This window comes from Phyllobates terribilis, unplaced genomic scaffold (genome assembly GCF_046119375.1).
Source record: "Phyllobates terribilis strain yellow unplaced genomic scaffold, ASM4611937v1 Scaffold_3__8_contigs__length_932513732, whole genome shotgun sequence".
Classification (NCBI taxonomy): domain Eukaryota; kingdom Metazoa; phylum Chordata; class Amphibia; order Anura; family Dendrobatidae; genus Phyllobates; species Phyllobates terribilis.
The window spans coordinates 155610794-155625738 of NW_027362763.1; the positions used below are offsets into that span (position 1 = coordinate 155610794).

Here is a 14945-nt window from a genome sequence, read left to right on the forward strand (position 1 = left end):
AGAAATAACAACTGCACCCAGATCCTGGTACCTAGGGCAGCCCTATAGAAACTACACGATGGTAGTGGTACATGGTAACGGTGGGAGGGAACTGACTAATCAGAATTGACAAATTTGGGCACCGAAAGGTGGTGTCCTAAGACAGTGGCATGATTCTACTTAGCTCCTTAAAATAGATGTCACTATATTTAACAATGCAAACTGCATACATTATTACAGCTCTTAGTCCTGATGAGGCTGGTGTCCTTACTATGAAAATTCATTTCAGAATGACTATATAATCCTGATATTAAGTGCTCATGAGTCCAACTGCGAGAGTGCTCATGAGTCCAACTGCATTTAGTGTTCAGGCACCCAACCTGACTGACAGCTGCAAGCTTGTACTGAGCAGTGTGAGATCTCCGCAGTATCAGGGAGGAGGCACAGTGAGAAGCTATCTGGATAGGTGGTTGGAGATTCAGCAGAAGCAGGGAAGAGGCACACTGAGGAGCTGTCAAGCAGGCTAGCTGGATGAATGGAGATTCAGCAGAAGCAGGGAGGAGGGACACTGAGGAGCTGTCAGGCTAGGTGGTTGAAGATTCAGCAGAAGCAGGTAGGCGGCACACTGAGGAGGTGTCAATCAGGCTAGCTGGATGGATGGAGGTTCAGCATAATCAGGGAGGAGGGACAAGGAGGAGCTGTCAAGCAGAATAGCAGGATGGATGGAGGTTTAGCAGAAGCAGGGAGGAGGGACACTGAGGAGCTGTCAAGCAGAATAGCTGGATGGATGGAGATTCAGCAGAAGCAGGGACAATAATGTATTCTCACAATACTATATGGAGAGTCTAGGAAGAACAATAATGTACTCAGTCACAATACTATATGGAGAGAGTCTATTGCATGTGACAACTTTTAATAAAATCATTGCAAAGAAAACCTAACTAAAAAAATGGAGTTTCCAACTGCACCAGACATATCCCTGGGAACTATAGCTCCGTGTGCAGGATTTGCAATGAACTGGTGTGAATACATATGTGAATACCATCGCCTAGAAACCAACACCTCAGTCAAAGGGTGACTACTCTGAATCTTCGGAGCCACACGTTCTAAGGGAAAGAGTAGCACAGCCAGGGTACAGGAGGGTAACTGATGGTGTGAATATATACACTTGCTGGTATATGTGGCACCAGATAACTTGCCGTCTTTAATCCGACGAGTGAGAAAATACAGTCAGTGAGGCACGAGTGTAATATCACACACCATGAATACAGAGCCTTCAGACTGTCAGGAAGAGGAATAGCTGAAGGATGCACATGAATGGAGGAGAGCAGAAAATCAAATGATTCTTGTGCGGCACTCGGAAAAAGCAGACAGGGAAAACTAGCAATTATAAGGGAAGGAAGATGCAAATTGAACAAATGAAAAGGCAATGGCTCCCAGACGGGCACTTTAGGTGAAGGAGATTTTCCCCTGCAGTATCAAAGTGACAGAAAGAGGTCTCCTGCTATTATCGAGACTCTCACCTGACTGTGAGCGGAATGAGCAAGTGTGAGCGATGGCCAGGTGATAAGGCGAGAAAGAGCAGCAGATACAGATCCCAAATAATGGAGCGGCACAAGCTGGAGTGCAGGTCTAGGCACCGGCCAACAGGCTGGAACACGCCAACTGATGGGTTTTATTTTTCTAGATAGTTTGCTGTTTAAAGGGAACCTGTAAGCTCGGAAAACGCTTTTTTCCCTGCAGATTTAGGAATAATCTGAAGGTAAAAAGCGTTACAATGCTGCCCGGCCTCCTTACTGAGAGTGCGGCTCCTGGCAGAAAAGGATTATTTCCTCTGGGAGTCGCTGGCTTTCAGTCATGGAGGTGTGAATGGAGTGGCTGCAGCGAGTCCCGGCATTTTGATTGACAGCTCGCTGTGCTCAGATGCACCGCAGAGTCGACTGTCAATCACAGTACAGTGAGCAGGGCTGCGAGTGGTGACTGTACACACTCCGTGCACATCCCCAGGACTGAAAACAGGCGGCTCCAGGGAGGAAATAAATTAAATTTTTCCCCAGTAGCCACTCTTTCAGTAAGGCAGCTGGACAGTATTGTACGGCAATTTGCCTGTACAATAACGACATATCTGCAGGTAAATAGCATTTTCCAGGGTGACAGGTTGCCTTTAAAGGGGTTTTCCGAGAATTGTGATAAAATAAAATACTTTTAAATATTAAAAATTTTTCTAAATACTTTTATTTTGCAAAAAGGTATGCTTTCTGTAGTTCACTCTGATGGGATTTTAAAGATGGCAACTTCCATCTAGCAGTGTGCAGCCGAGACAGACTGATATGGATGTTCATTCTCAGTCAGCTAAAACAAGGTCCTAATCTTTTCCTTTAGTCCCCTCCACTCAGCGAACGGTCAGGATGACCGAACAGAGGAGTGCAAGTTTACGATGCCTGACCGGACCCTGCTCTGACCTGACGTATGTCTCCAGCAGATGATCTTTATGCTGCCCGTCCTACTGCGTGTTCTCTGAAATCTAGGATGGGTGCACACCAATTCGTGGCAGTTGCCATCTTTAAGATCCCGACATTGACAGTGCAATTGATTAAGATACCCTGTAAGCTGTCACATGGGAGCTGAATGGCACTTTTTACATGGGTAAACAAATTACCATTTGGAATGTTGTAATGTTCTTGGATAGATACTGTTCATACATTTACATTTCCTATTTCACTCTTTTTCGAAGTGTTAAATGGAACCTGTCACCAGAAAAATATAGTCCAATCTGTAGGCACCATGTAATAGAGCAGGGGGAGCTCAATAGATCGATATATTCACTGCTCAAAAAAATAAAGGGAACGCTTAAACAACAGAATATAACTCCAAGTAAATCAAACTTCTATGAAATCTAACTGTCCACTTAGGAAACAACACTGATTGACAATCAATTTCACATGCTGTTGTGCAAATGGAATAAACAATAGATGGAAATTATTGGCAATTATCAAGACACACTCAATAAAGGAGTGGTTCTGCAGGTGCGGACCACAGAACACATCTCAGTACCAATGCTTTCTGGCTGATGTTTTGGTCACTTTTGAATGTTGGTTGTGCTTTCACACTCGTGGTAGCATGAGACGGATTCTACAACCCACAGAAGTTGCTCAGGTAGTGCAGCTCATCCAGGATGGCACATCAATGCGAGCTGTGGCAAGAAGGTTTGCTGTGTCTGTCAGCGTAGTGTCCAGAGGCTGGAGGCGCTACCAGAAGACAGGCCAGTACACCAGGAGATGTGGAGGGGGCCGTAGGAGGGCAACAACACAGCAGCAGGACTGCTACCTCCACCTTTGTGCAAGGAGGAACAGGAGGAGCACTGCCAGAGCCCTGCAAAATGACCTCCAGCAGGCCACAAATGTGCATGTGTCTGCACAAACGGTTAGAAACCGACTCCATGAGGGTGGTATGAGGGCCCGACGTCCACAGATGGGGGTTGTGCTCACAGCCCAACACCGTGCAGGACGCTTGGTATTAGCCACAGAACACAAGGATTGGCAAAGTCGCCACTGGTGCCCTGTGCTCTTCACAGATGAAAGCAGGTTCACACTGAGCACATGTGACAGACGTGACAGAGTCTGGAGACGCCGTGGAGAGCGATCTACTGCCTGCAACATCCTTCAGCATGACCGGTTTGGCAGTGGGTCAGTAATGATGTGGGGTGGCATTTCTTTGGAGGGCTGCACAGCCCTCCATGTGCTCGCCAGAGGTAGCCTGACTGCCATTAGGTATCGAGATGAGATCCTCAGACCGCTTGTGAGACCATATGCTGGTGCGGTTGGTCCTGGGTTCCTCCTAATGCAGGACAATGACAGACCTCATGTGGCTGAAGTGTGTCAGCAGTTCCTGCAAGATGAAGGCATTGAAGCTATGGACTGGCCCGCCCGTTCCCCAGACCTGAATCCGATTGAGCACATCTGGGACATCATGTCTCGCTCCATCCGCCAACGTCTCGTTGCACCACAGACTGTCCAGGAGTTGGCGGATGCTTTAGTCTAGGTCTGGGAGGAGATCCCACAGGAGACCATCCACAACCTCATCAGGAGCATGCCCAGGCGTTGTAGGGAGGTCATACAGGCACGTGGAGGCCACACACAATACTGAGCCTCATTTTGACTTGTTTTAAGGACATTATATCAAAGTTGGATCAGCCTGTAGTGTGTTTTTCCACTTTAATTTTGGGGGTGACTCCAAATCCAGGCCTCCATTGGTTAATAAATTTGGTTTCCATTGATGATTTTAGTGTGATTTTGTTGTCAGCACATTCAACTTTGTACAGAACAAAGTATTCAATGAGAATATTTCATTCATTCAGAGCTAGGATGTGTTATTTGAGTGTTCCCTTTATTTTTTTGAGCAGTGTAGTTTTAGGAGAACAGATTCAGCATAAACTGTGTTTTTAAGATTTAATCCTCTGCTCTTTCTGTGGTTTTCAGTCCAGTGGGCGGACCTATAAGTGACTGACAGTCAATGACAGAACCACCCACTGGACTGAAAACCGCAGAAAGAGCAGAGGATTAAAGGATGAAAAGGCGGATTATACTGAATCTTTTCTCACAAAACTGCATATCAATCTACTCTGCTCCCCCTGCTCTATAACATGGTGCCTACAGATAGGACTGCATTTTCATGGTGACAGGTTCACTTTAATGAAGGCAAGCAATTCAGATGTATGGTTTCTTACAGTGAGGATTAGCTCCTAGGTGCCAGCACTACTCATTGATCGACTAGAGATGCTGGACAGCTCCCTACATCATCAGTAAAGCAGCTTATTTCACATCTCGGTTCACCCTCTGACTTCTTATAGACAACTTCCCATTTCACTTCCCATAAAATTGCTCCAAGTTTATTTTTATTTTACTTGCTTACATAGCACCACCATATTCCACAGCGCTTTACAGACATTATCATCACTGTCCCCATTGAGGCTCATAATCTAAATTCCCTATCAGTATGTCTTTGGAGGGTGGGAGAAAACCGGAGAACCAGTAGGAAACCCACACAAACACGGGGAGAATATACAAACTCCTTGCAGATGTTGTCCTTGGTGGGATTTGGACCCAGAACCCCAGTGTTGCAAGGCTGCAGTGCTGATTACACAAGACTCTGCATCCTGAACGCATCCTGTTTTTTGACTAGTGTTGCCCCATACCCACGTTCATAACTGAGAAGAGACTGTCTTACCTCTGCGCCCGGGATACACGTGCGGGTAATATTCATAGTACAGATCTGGCTGGTCCAGGTTTTTAAACGGTTCAAACTCCATTTCTGCATTTTGAAAAAGTCCAAGCTTCACCAACAAGGACAGCCGGAGAAACCAGAGCTGGAAAACACGTCATAAGTAGTTAGGTCAGCCGCTATACCACTATATATCTGTTGGGTGTCTTGGCGGCTCCAAGCCTGAAGTTATAGCATCTACATGACTGTTTCCTCCTTGTGGAATCCCTCTGGCATTATTAATAATAATAATAATAATAATAATAATATTTTTTATTTATATAGCGCCAACATATTCCGCAGCACTTTACAATTAAGCGGGGACATGTACAAACAATAAATTCAATACAAGGTGAGACAGTTTAACAGTTACTTTAGGAGTGAGGTCCCTGCTCGCAAGCTTACAATCTACAAGGAAATGGGGGGACACAATAGGTGGAAAGTGTTTGTTATTTCAGGTCTGGCAATTATAATAAGTCATGATTGTCATATAAAGCTGTATGATCCGGTCATCAGCCTGTATGTTCAAGTGCAATACTCAATTACCGAGTGCAGTTATCGTGTGCATGGAGGGTGTAGAGACAGATGAACAGTAGGGAGCAGATTCTGAATAGTATTTAGGAGGGAACAGGGGAATGTTAGTTTACTGGGTATTTGAGGTGGTAGGCTTGTTTAAAGAGATGGGTTTTTAAAGCGCGCTTGAAGACATCGGCGCTAGGCATCAATCGGATCGTCTGGGGTAGAGCATTCCAGAGAACTGGCGCAGCACGAGAGAAGTCTTGGAGACGGAGGTGCGAGGTTCGGATTATGGGGGATGTTAGTCTTAGGTCATTTGTGGAATGGAGGGCACGTGTAGGACGATAGACTGAGATGAGAGAGGAGATATAAAGGTGGTGCAGAACTGTGGAGAGCTTTGTGGATGAGAGCAATGAGTTTATATTGGACCCTGTAACGAATGGGTAACCAGTGTAATGACTGGCACAAGGTGGAGGCATCGGTGAAGCGGCTGGACAGAAATACGACCCTGGACAGATTGGAGAGGGGAAATTTTGGTAAGAGGGAGACCGATCAGAAGAGAGTTGCAGTAGTCCAGACGAGAGTGAATAAGAGCGACAGTAAGAGTTTTAGCAGTTTCAAAAGTGAGAAAAGATCGGATTCTGGAGATGTTTTTAAGATGCAGGTGACAAGAGCGAGTGAGTGATCGGACATAGGGAGTAAAGGAAAGGTTAGTGTCGAATATGACCCCAAGACAGGGGGCGTGCTGCTTGGGAGTTACGGTTGAACCCTCCAAGGTAATTTCGATGTTAGGTAGAGTTAGGTTAGTAGAGGGGGGAAACACAAGAAGTTCAGTTTTGGAGAGATTCAGTTTAAGATAGAGGGAGGACATGATGTTAGACACAGCAGACAAACAATCCTTGGTATTTTCTATTAGAGTGGGGGTGATGTCAGGGGAAGAAGTGTATAATTGGGTGTCGTCAGCATAGAGATGATACTGGAACCCAAATCTGCTGATTGTTTGTCCAATAGGGGCAGTGTATAGAGAGAAGAGGAGGGGGCCTAGGACTGAGCCCTGCGGGACCCCGATAGTAAGGGGATGAGGAGGGGAAGAGGAGCCGGCAAAAGATACAGTGAAGGAGCGGTCAGAGAGGTAGGAGGAGAACAAGGAGAGAACGTTTCCTTGAGGCCTATAGAGCGGAGCATAGTGAGGAAGAGCTGGTGATCCACAGTGTCAAATGCTGCAGAGAAATCCAGGAGAAACAGCAGGGAGCAGTGACCTTTGGATTTGGCTGTTAGTAGATCATTAGAGACTTTAGTGAGGGCAGTTTCAGTGGAGTGTAAGGAGCGGAAACCAGATTGTAGAGGGTCGAGGAGAGAGTTATCTGAGAGATAGCGGATTAGACGGGAGTGGACCAAGCGTTCCAGGAGTTTAGAGATGAAAGGAAGATTAGAGACAGGTCTGTAGTTAGCAGTGCAGTTCTGGTCCAGGGATGGCTTTTTAAGTAAAGGGGTTATGATGGCATGTTTAAATGAGGAGGGAAAGCTACCCGAAGAAAGAGAGAGGTTAAATATTTTAGTTAGGTGAGTGGTGACCACCGGTGAGAGGGACTGCAGGAGATGTGAAGGAATGGGGTCACTGTTGCAGGTTGTAGGCCGAGAAGAAGCGAGGAGCTGGGTAACTTCTTCTTCTGTAACAGGGTCAAAGATGGCAAGTGAGCTTGAAGTGCGGCAGGGAAGGGGATCCAGGCACTGAGGAGATTGGGCTGAGATGTCCTGATGGATGTGGTTGATTTTTTCAAAGAAATAAGCGGCCAGATCCTCCCCGCTGAGGTTGGTGGTGGGGGCCTGTGCTTTAGGTTTCAGGAGGGATTTTAAGGTTTCGAAAAGTCGTTTTGGATTGTTGGACATTGAAGTGATGAGGGTGGTGAAGTAGGATTATTTGGCTAGATGAAGGGCAGAGTTATAGGTTTTGAGCATGAATTTATAGTGGATGAAGTCCTCTGCTAAAAGATTTTCTCCACTGACGCTCAGCACACCTTGAGCAACATTGAAGAAAACGTGTTTGCATCGTGTGCCAGGGCTGCCGTTGTTTGTGTCGGGTCTTTTTGCGAGTAGAAGGAGCTGCTTCATCTAGGGCACTCTTCAGTGTATTACTGTAGTGTGACAATGCTAAGTCTGGACAGGAGAAGGAGGAGATGGGGGCTAAAGATGTGTGGAGATTGTCAATAAGCTGCTGGGTATTAATGGTACGTGTATTCCTATAAGTGTGGTAAGTGGGGGTGTCCCGGGTGAGGAGACAATTCTTGACAGAGAAGGAAAGAAGGTTGTGGTCCGAGAGCGGGAGAGGGGAGTTGGTAAAGTCATCCAGCGAGCAGAGACTGGAAAAAAACAGGTCCAGAGTATTCCCGTCTTCATGGGTAGGAGAATTAGTAAACTGTGAGAGACGGAATGATGAGGTTAGAGAAAGTAGATGAGAGGCAGATTGGGAGAGGGGATCATCGATGGGGATGTTAAAGTCGCCCATGATGAGGGTGGGGATGTCACAGGATAGAAAGTGGGGAAGCCAGGTGGCAAAGTGATCCAAGAACTGGTGGGAGGAGCCTGGAGGGCGATACACAACTGCCACTCGCAGGGAGAAGGGTTTAAAGAGTCTGATGGTGTGGACTTCAAAGGAAGGAAACATAAGTGAGGGAACCGGGGGGATGATCTGGAAAGCACATTGTGAGGAAAGGAGCAGACCAACACCTCCACCCTGTCTGTTGCCAGGTCTGGCGGCATGTGAAAATTTCAGCCCACCAAACGAGAGAGCAGCAGCAGCGGTGGTGTCTGGCTGCTGAATCCAGGTTTCTGTGATAGCCAGAAGGTTAAGGGAATTAGAGAGGAAAAAATCATGGATGTAAGTTAGATGTTCCTCGTCACTCGTCAGTCATCCATCAATGAATAGGTAGCCATAGCCTAAAACTCTGAGCCCTCTTTCACCAAGTCTGCATTGGGCTGGCATTACATTAAGCCCTAAATATTACTTGACCAACCTTCCCATATCTAAAATATAAAATATACAACACAATCCTTTTAGTTTTGACCTGAAAATGGCCCTTTAAAGTGTCTCTGAAGCAAAATGGAAAAAAAACCAACAATTTTTTTCCATCCTGCATGAAAGAAAGAAAGCTTCTTCTGCATTCCCTTAGTCGATGACGTGCCAGAAGGGGGCTGGCTGACTTGCTCATTTCAATAACTAATCCACCTCCTCATCCACCTATGTATAGACGGAATTGGAGGAGAAGACTGCTTAGTTACTGTCTGCTATTGTTAGTTACTTAACTACTCAGCCAGCCTCCTTCAAGCATTGTAGAGTGACAACCTATTCGCTGAGTGGGTCAATGGCAGGGGTAACAGTCCGACACAGAGCGAGTAGCACTAAAAGGGTTGTCCCATAAAAAAACTTTCATCACCTATCCATGGGATTGACAGAAATTTGTTGATGGCAGGGGGTGGTCCAGGTGCAGAGAACCCCACGGATACTGAAAATGGGGGGAATTGACAGAATGGAGCAGTAGTGAACATGTCTGACCACCACTTCTATACAGTGATGGAGCATTGGTCGCACATGCTCACTATTACTTCATTCACTTGGGGGAATTTAGGACTCCTGTCCTTGTACACCTTCTGAGCATAGGTGATATATATCATTTATGGGACAATCTGATTAATTAGACTATAGACATCTGTAGGATAATAAGGATGGCTTCCTCAGGGACTGTCCCACCCAGCGAGTAGCTGTGACTTTCGGTGCCCAATGTCGCATCGGTAGGGGACTATGCTTGGTCAGATCCTTCCACACCACTGCTCCCACTAGGTAAGACTTTATGAATATAGGTTACTTTATTTAGCAGAGAGAAATAAGTATCTACCTCGGCTTCTTGTTCCTTTGGCACAAGTTCAGTATTTATTTTGTGCCAGGAAAAGAAATTTTCTAATTCAGAATAAATAATATATTTTATTACATTTTTAATTTTATTTTTGGAGATTTTGTTCTCTATGATATAAAAGTCATACAGGACCCTGCGCCATTGTGGTCATCAATTGACCAAAACAGATTTTTAAACAATAGAGATGAAAGAATAGATTTGAATTTTATGAAATTAGCTGATTTCAGCAAATTTTTAACAATTTGCCCTTCAATTTAATGGCATAAAAAAATGTCTGCAGCCATTTTACACTTTGCAGAATACTGCATCGGCCACAGCAGGTTGACATGACTTCAGATACGACCTTACCCATAATGCCCTGCAGCTATGACTATCACATTGTATAGCACAGCTAATCAAGAGCAACTAACAGCCTGTATAAAAGCCTAGGCAGGGAACGCAGCAGCCATGTTAAGGCGATCTAGGATACTGGGAGAACTTTGGAGTTCATAGCTCAGCAACAGATATAGGAAAAGAAAAATAAAGCCCTAAAACATTGAATAAAGGCTCCTGACAGTAATATGTTGTACATCTGCAGCAGTGAGGATAATGAGAGTAGTAGTCTGCAAATAATTGAGATTAAACTGACAGGTTGAGAGAGACATAGAAGAAGTGCCAGCATCAGCAGCGTGATTGATCAGGGATATGGTATAGCTGACATCTGTCCTACTGCATATGAATTACAATTACACATTTTTCTTTATTCATAATGCACTAGAAAGCAGCAGCAAGACACAGGAAAATGATTAAATCTGAAATCAGCGTCAGAGACAATTGTCTGCTTGTCAAAAGCAACTCTATTGAGTTTTAGCATTTCTTGTGCAGTCGTGTTTGTTTAGGGGGTAATTTTTTTTTTTTTAAAGGATTCTGTTATTTGGTTTTTGCTACTTCATTTGAGCTCAAGATGATGTCAGGGCAGAGAAACTGATTCCAGCGATGTGTCACTTACTGGGCTACTTGTTGCAGCTTTGAAGAAAAAAAAAAAAAAAAAAAAAAAAAAAAAAAAAAAAAAAAAAAAAATCACATTTTTAACTGCTGTAACTCTACCAGTTTTCTGAATGCCGAGCCCTGTATAACCCTGCCTACACCACTGATTGGCAGCTTTCTGTGTACACTGTGCATAGGCAGAAAGCTGCCAATCAGTGGTGGGGGTGTGATTAAACTACCTGGCAGCAGATTTACTAGTCCTCTAGTGATAAAACAGTGATTTTATCATAACTACAGCAAGCAGCCCAGTAAGTGACACATAGCTGGAATCAGGGCCAGTCTCTAAATTGTGCTGCCCTCAGATTAGGTGGCAAAAACCTGGTGACAGATACCTTTAAAATGGGCTGTTAGTTACTACCGGCTACCATTCATTTCTATGGTGGGGTACCTAACATTACTAAGGCTGAATTTGTGTTAAAGAGCTTGAAAGAGATTGGATACACTCCTAGGAGACCTCAGAGTATTACACACATCTTTTCAGGGCAATTCGAGGCTTTACAGTATTGGGATTCCTGGCAAATCAATTTTCTGCAAATTAATTAAAAAAAAAAAATTAACCGAACCTTGTGAATTCGAACTTCCAAGGGATTTGATCATCTACAGTAAACAGTGATGATTTTAATAGATTACAGCAAGCAGAGATCTTGTAAAACGTGAGGCGCTGATAGAAATTCTGTCAGAAAATTGCATCACTCTTTATACATTTATGAATTAACTCGGACAACTCCTTCTGAATCCTTGTTTCCTCTCAATAAAATAATAACACCTATACTCACCTCCAATCTCGACACCATTCCAGCAGGAGTGTCGGCACTGGCTCTCCAGGGGATCACGTGACATTATTATGTCATGCGACATCTGCGGCCAGTCAGTGCCTGCTTCACTCTTGTTTCATATGGACATAATTGACATTCAGAGGAAGTGAGAGCTGCTGAACTCTCACTTCCTCCAGATGTCTTGATTTGTCCAAAGGAGGCGACAGTAAAGCCGGCGCTGTTAGGCCGCAAAGATCGCATGACATAATGTTACGTGATCCCCGGGAGAGTCTGTGCTGACACCGCTGGAACTGCACCATAACAGATGGTGAGTATAGATGTTATTATTTTACTTGGGGGAAACATTGGGATTCAGAAGGGGGTGATAGAGTAGTGGACAACCCCTTTAAATACTGAAAGCATTGAGTATACCCTATATTGCAGGATAGGCAGTGATGCCTGTAAGGTCATTGCACTCAGCCAGTGGGAATACACACATATAACTTTCTAAGTATCTGGCTCTGGGCTTTGGGCACATTATCAAACCACTATGTGCACATGACGGTATTACAGCTCTGTGCTGCAGCGGTTTATCTGGAAGACGTGTCAGAGAGGTCATCTATGGACGTCAAAAATCCCTAGTTTCAACCCTTATCAGGCGTAACTTTAGTCCTTATTAACACACACCATAGCAGGAGCTTTGCTTGTAAGCAGATACGTATGAGGCCAATATGTGCTGTGGGGTCACATGTGATGAACAGCAGTATCAGCAGGTGGCGCTATTGTCATCCTGGTTATAGACGAGCAGACACAAGCCAATATACCTAAACCCAGAAAACCGGAACATGAGGAAGCGAACCTGAACACTAGAGGGGCAAGAACGGTTATCTGGAAAATATGCTTATCTGTTTCAACTTCCATTAACTTATGAAGAATAAATGATAACGTCTCCTGAAACTGAATAAATCCGTATATAGAAGCAGAAGCCCCCACATTAACTGAAAATAGACGCAGATCAGCTAGAACATTAATATCAGGTAAGAAGAATAATATTGGTTATCTCATTACAATGGCATCCGCCAGGAGTGCGATGTAATAAGCAGCAAGGGAACGGATAAGTTCTTAAAGGGGTTGTCTCAAGATCTTAAATAGGTAAAATGGAAAAGAGTACTAGTAAAAACAAGCAACTCTGCAATTTACAGCCTATTAAAAATCCTATCGTTCTCAAGTATGGAGTACAGCTCAGTGCCTAGATTATTGGAAACCCTGAAGTGCGAGTGTCCGGGTCCGAGAGTTTAGGTAACGCGGCGCGCTCAGCTAGCTGGCTCCATGCTTTAAAGCCTTTTCGCGGCTCCCTAAAGTGGGCAAGATGGCTGGATCTGACCTTTCTCATTCCCCCTGCACTGCTCCCATACTGCAGAGGTGACGTTACCTCTGCTAGATGCATGGCAGAGCGCACAGTTCGGACCAGCGCTAGACCATGCCAATGGTCCGAAATGTCAATCTTCAGGAGTGCACAAAACAGATAGGACATTAGAATAACCATTTAAAATTGATCTGTGGGAAGCAGAAAAAAATGGGCAAGAGTAAAGATCTGAGCAAAAATTGTAACAGCAATAATAAGATTTGTGGTGAGGTGCACCTGAGGAGCGCATCACTTCACGCCTCGCTTGACTCATTAAGAGTCATGCACCTCTTATTGAATCAGGCGCCTCGCACTCCACCCTGCCTCTTCATCAAGACCAGCGTAAAAAAATGCTAGTGTTGATGAATCGGGGCCAAAGTGTATTGGAAAGCATCAAGATTCCTTAAAAAAAAATGATTATTTGTCTTTTCTAAAAGTTGACTAAAATTAATTTTACAGCCAGAGTGTGGATATTTTTTGACTCATCCTCGTACAATATGAGCAAATAAGCAATGACAGTATGAGCAACTGTCACAAAAAACACCCAGAATCAGATAAATTATACAAAAAAATAAATAATTAAAAGGAAAACAGACATTTTATCCCCCCCTTCCCCATAAATCAATAGAAATTCTTATCAGACACATCTGCTTCTTTCTCCTCCTGGACTGATTTTTCAAGGGTAAAACCTGATAATTTAGAGTAAAATTTGTCTTTTGTGAAGACAGATTTCCCCATTACTGGGATAGGAGATGACAGTTGGTGCTTTTAAAATTGGATGGAGAGTGGAGGAGCTAGCAGCTGACACAGACATTCTGGCACAGGTTCTACTGAGGTGACAGTTGGTGCTTTTAAAGTTCGATGGAGCAGGGGGAGGAGCTAGCGGCTGACACAGACATTCCGCTGCAGGTTCTACTGAGATGACAGTTATCCTGGATAGAAATTTAAATATTAAAGAAAAAAAAACCCAAAATAAAAGATCAGGGACGAGTGACCAGTGTAAACATTGACCATGAAACCCTGAGAGAGAAATTGGGGATGAATCAGCCCATTATCTTTGGGCATGGCTGGATTACACTTTATTCATGTGTTTTTCATTCATGTTTCTACTATTGTTTTTTACTTCTGATTAGCGTTCAATGACGGGGTGCAGCTCCTCTCCTAGTACATGTATCTACAAAAATATTACAGCCAGAATCCCCATTATTCTCTGCACAATTAGTGTTTTACTTACAACAGCCGGCCCAGCATTAAGTCGCCTTCTCACCTGCAGCGAGTCTGTGGTGTGGTTAGTCGGCTGACCGCTCTTGCCATACCCTTGCCCGTGGGCATTCAGGAGCCTCCCACTCAGGTCGACCGCGGCCCGCCAATTCTTACTATTCTGTGGGAAGAGAACAGAAGATGGTGACTAATAAATGATGCCAATAAAACGCTCAGCTGGTTCATTTGCTTGAAGCGGCTCGATCTAGTCATCAGTAATGATGACAAGGTCAGTAAAGATGGCCAGGAAAGCCAGGGATGTCATTTGTCAAAGCTGCGCGTATAATTAGGCAGTAAGTGAAGCCAAGCATGAGGCGCTGTTTAGAGCGAGCAGAAGACACCGACAATATTATAAACAGTAAACCCCCCTCCATTTCCAGAGATGTTAATGGCCTAAATTTTACTGCGGGTGAAAGCAGGCACGTGCTGCATATATAATCGAGGACGACAATTTTTTTTTTTTCTACTTTCACGTCCCTGAAAATAAAATTAATTAAAAGAATTGAGAGAAGTTTTTAACTTTACAAATTATATCCACACAATCATTGATGGGGACAAGTCTGCTCGGACCTCCTTTGCCGGCTATGCACAGCCTTGTCCCGTATCCTGCACTGCACTCCTAAATATTGATATAATCTGCATTTAAGAAAAATCAATGTTTTTTTTTGCATTAAGTTTTGAAAGATTAAAAAAAAATAAAAAATTCTTTCTTGAAGCATGAGTAAGACTTTATTCTTTACATGGCCGCTGTGAGCGAAGATGATTTATGGTGCTTTAGCTGCTGTGACGGAGCTGTGCGCGGAGCAGCTGTTCTGCTACCAGTCATTTCAGGAC

General features: G+C 44.2%; 1 protein-coding gene across 1 annotated transcript in view; it reads right to left on the reverse strand.

Moving 5' to 3' along the window:
- TRAPPC12 (trafficking protein particle complex subunit 12) overlaps positions 1 to 14945 on the reverse strand; it is a 132430-nt gene that overhangs the window by 69089 nt on the left and 48396 nt on the right. Inside the window, exons 4-5 of the mRNA XM_073674208.1 lie at positions 14119 to 14232; positions 5206 to 5344 (exon numbers count right to left, since the gene is read on the reverse strand). Of these exons, the coding sequence (XP_073530309.1) occupies positions 5206 to 5344; positions 14119 to 14232 (253 nt within the window). The remainder of the gene's footprint in view (positions 1 to 5205; positions 5345 to 14118; positions 14233 to 14945) is intronic.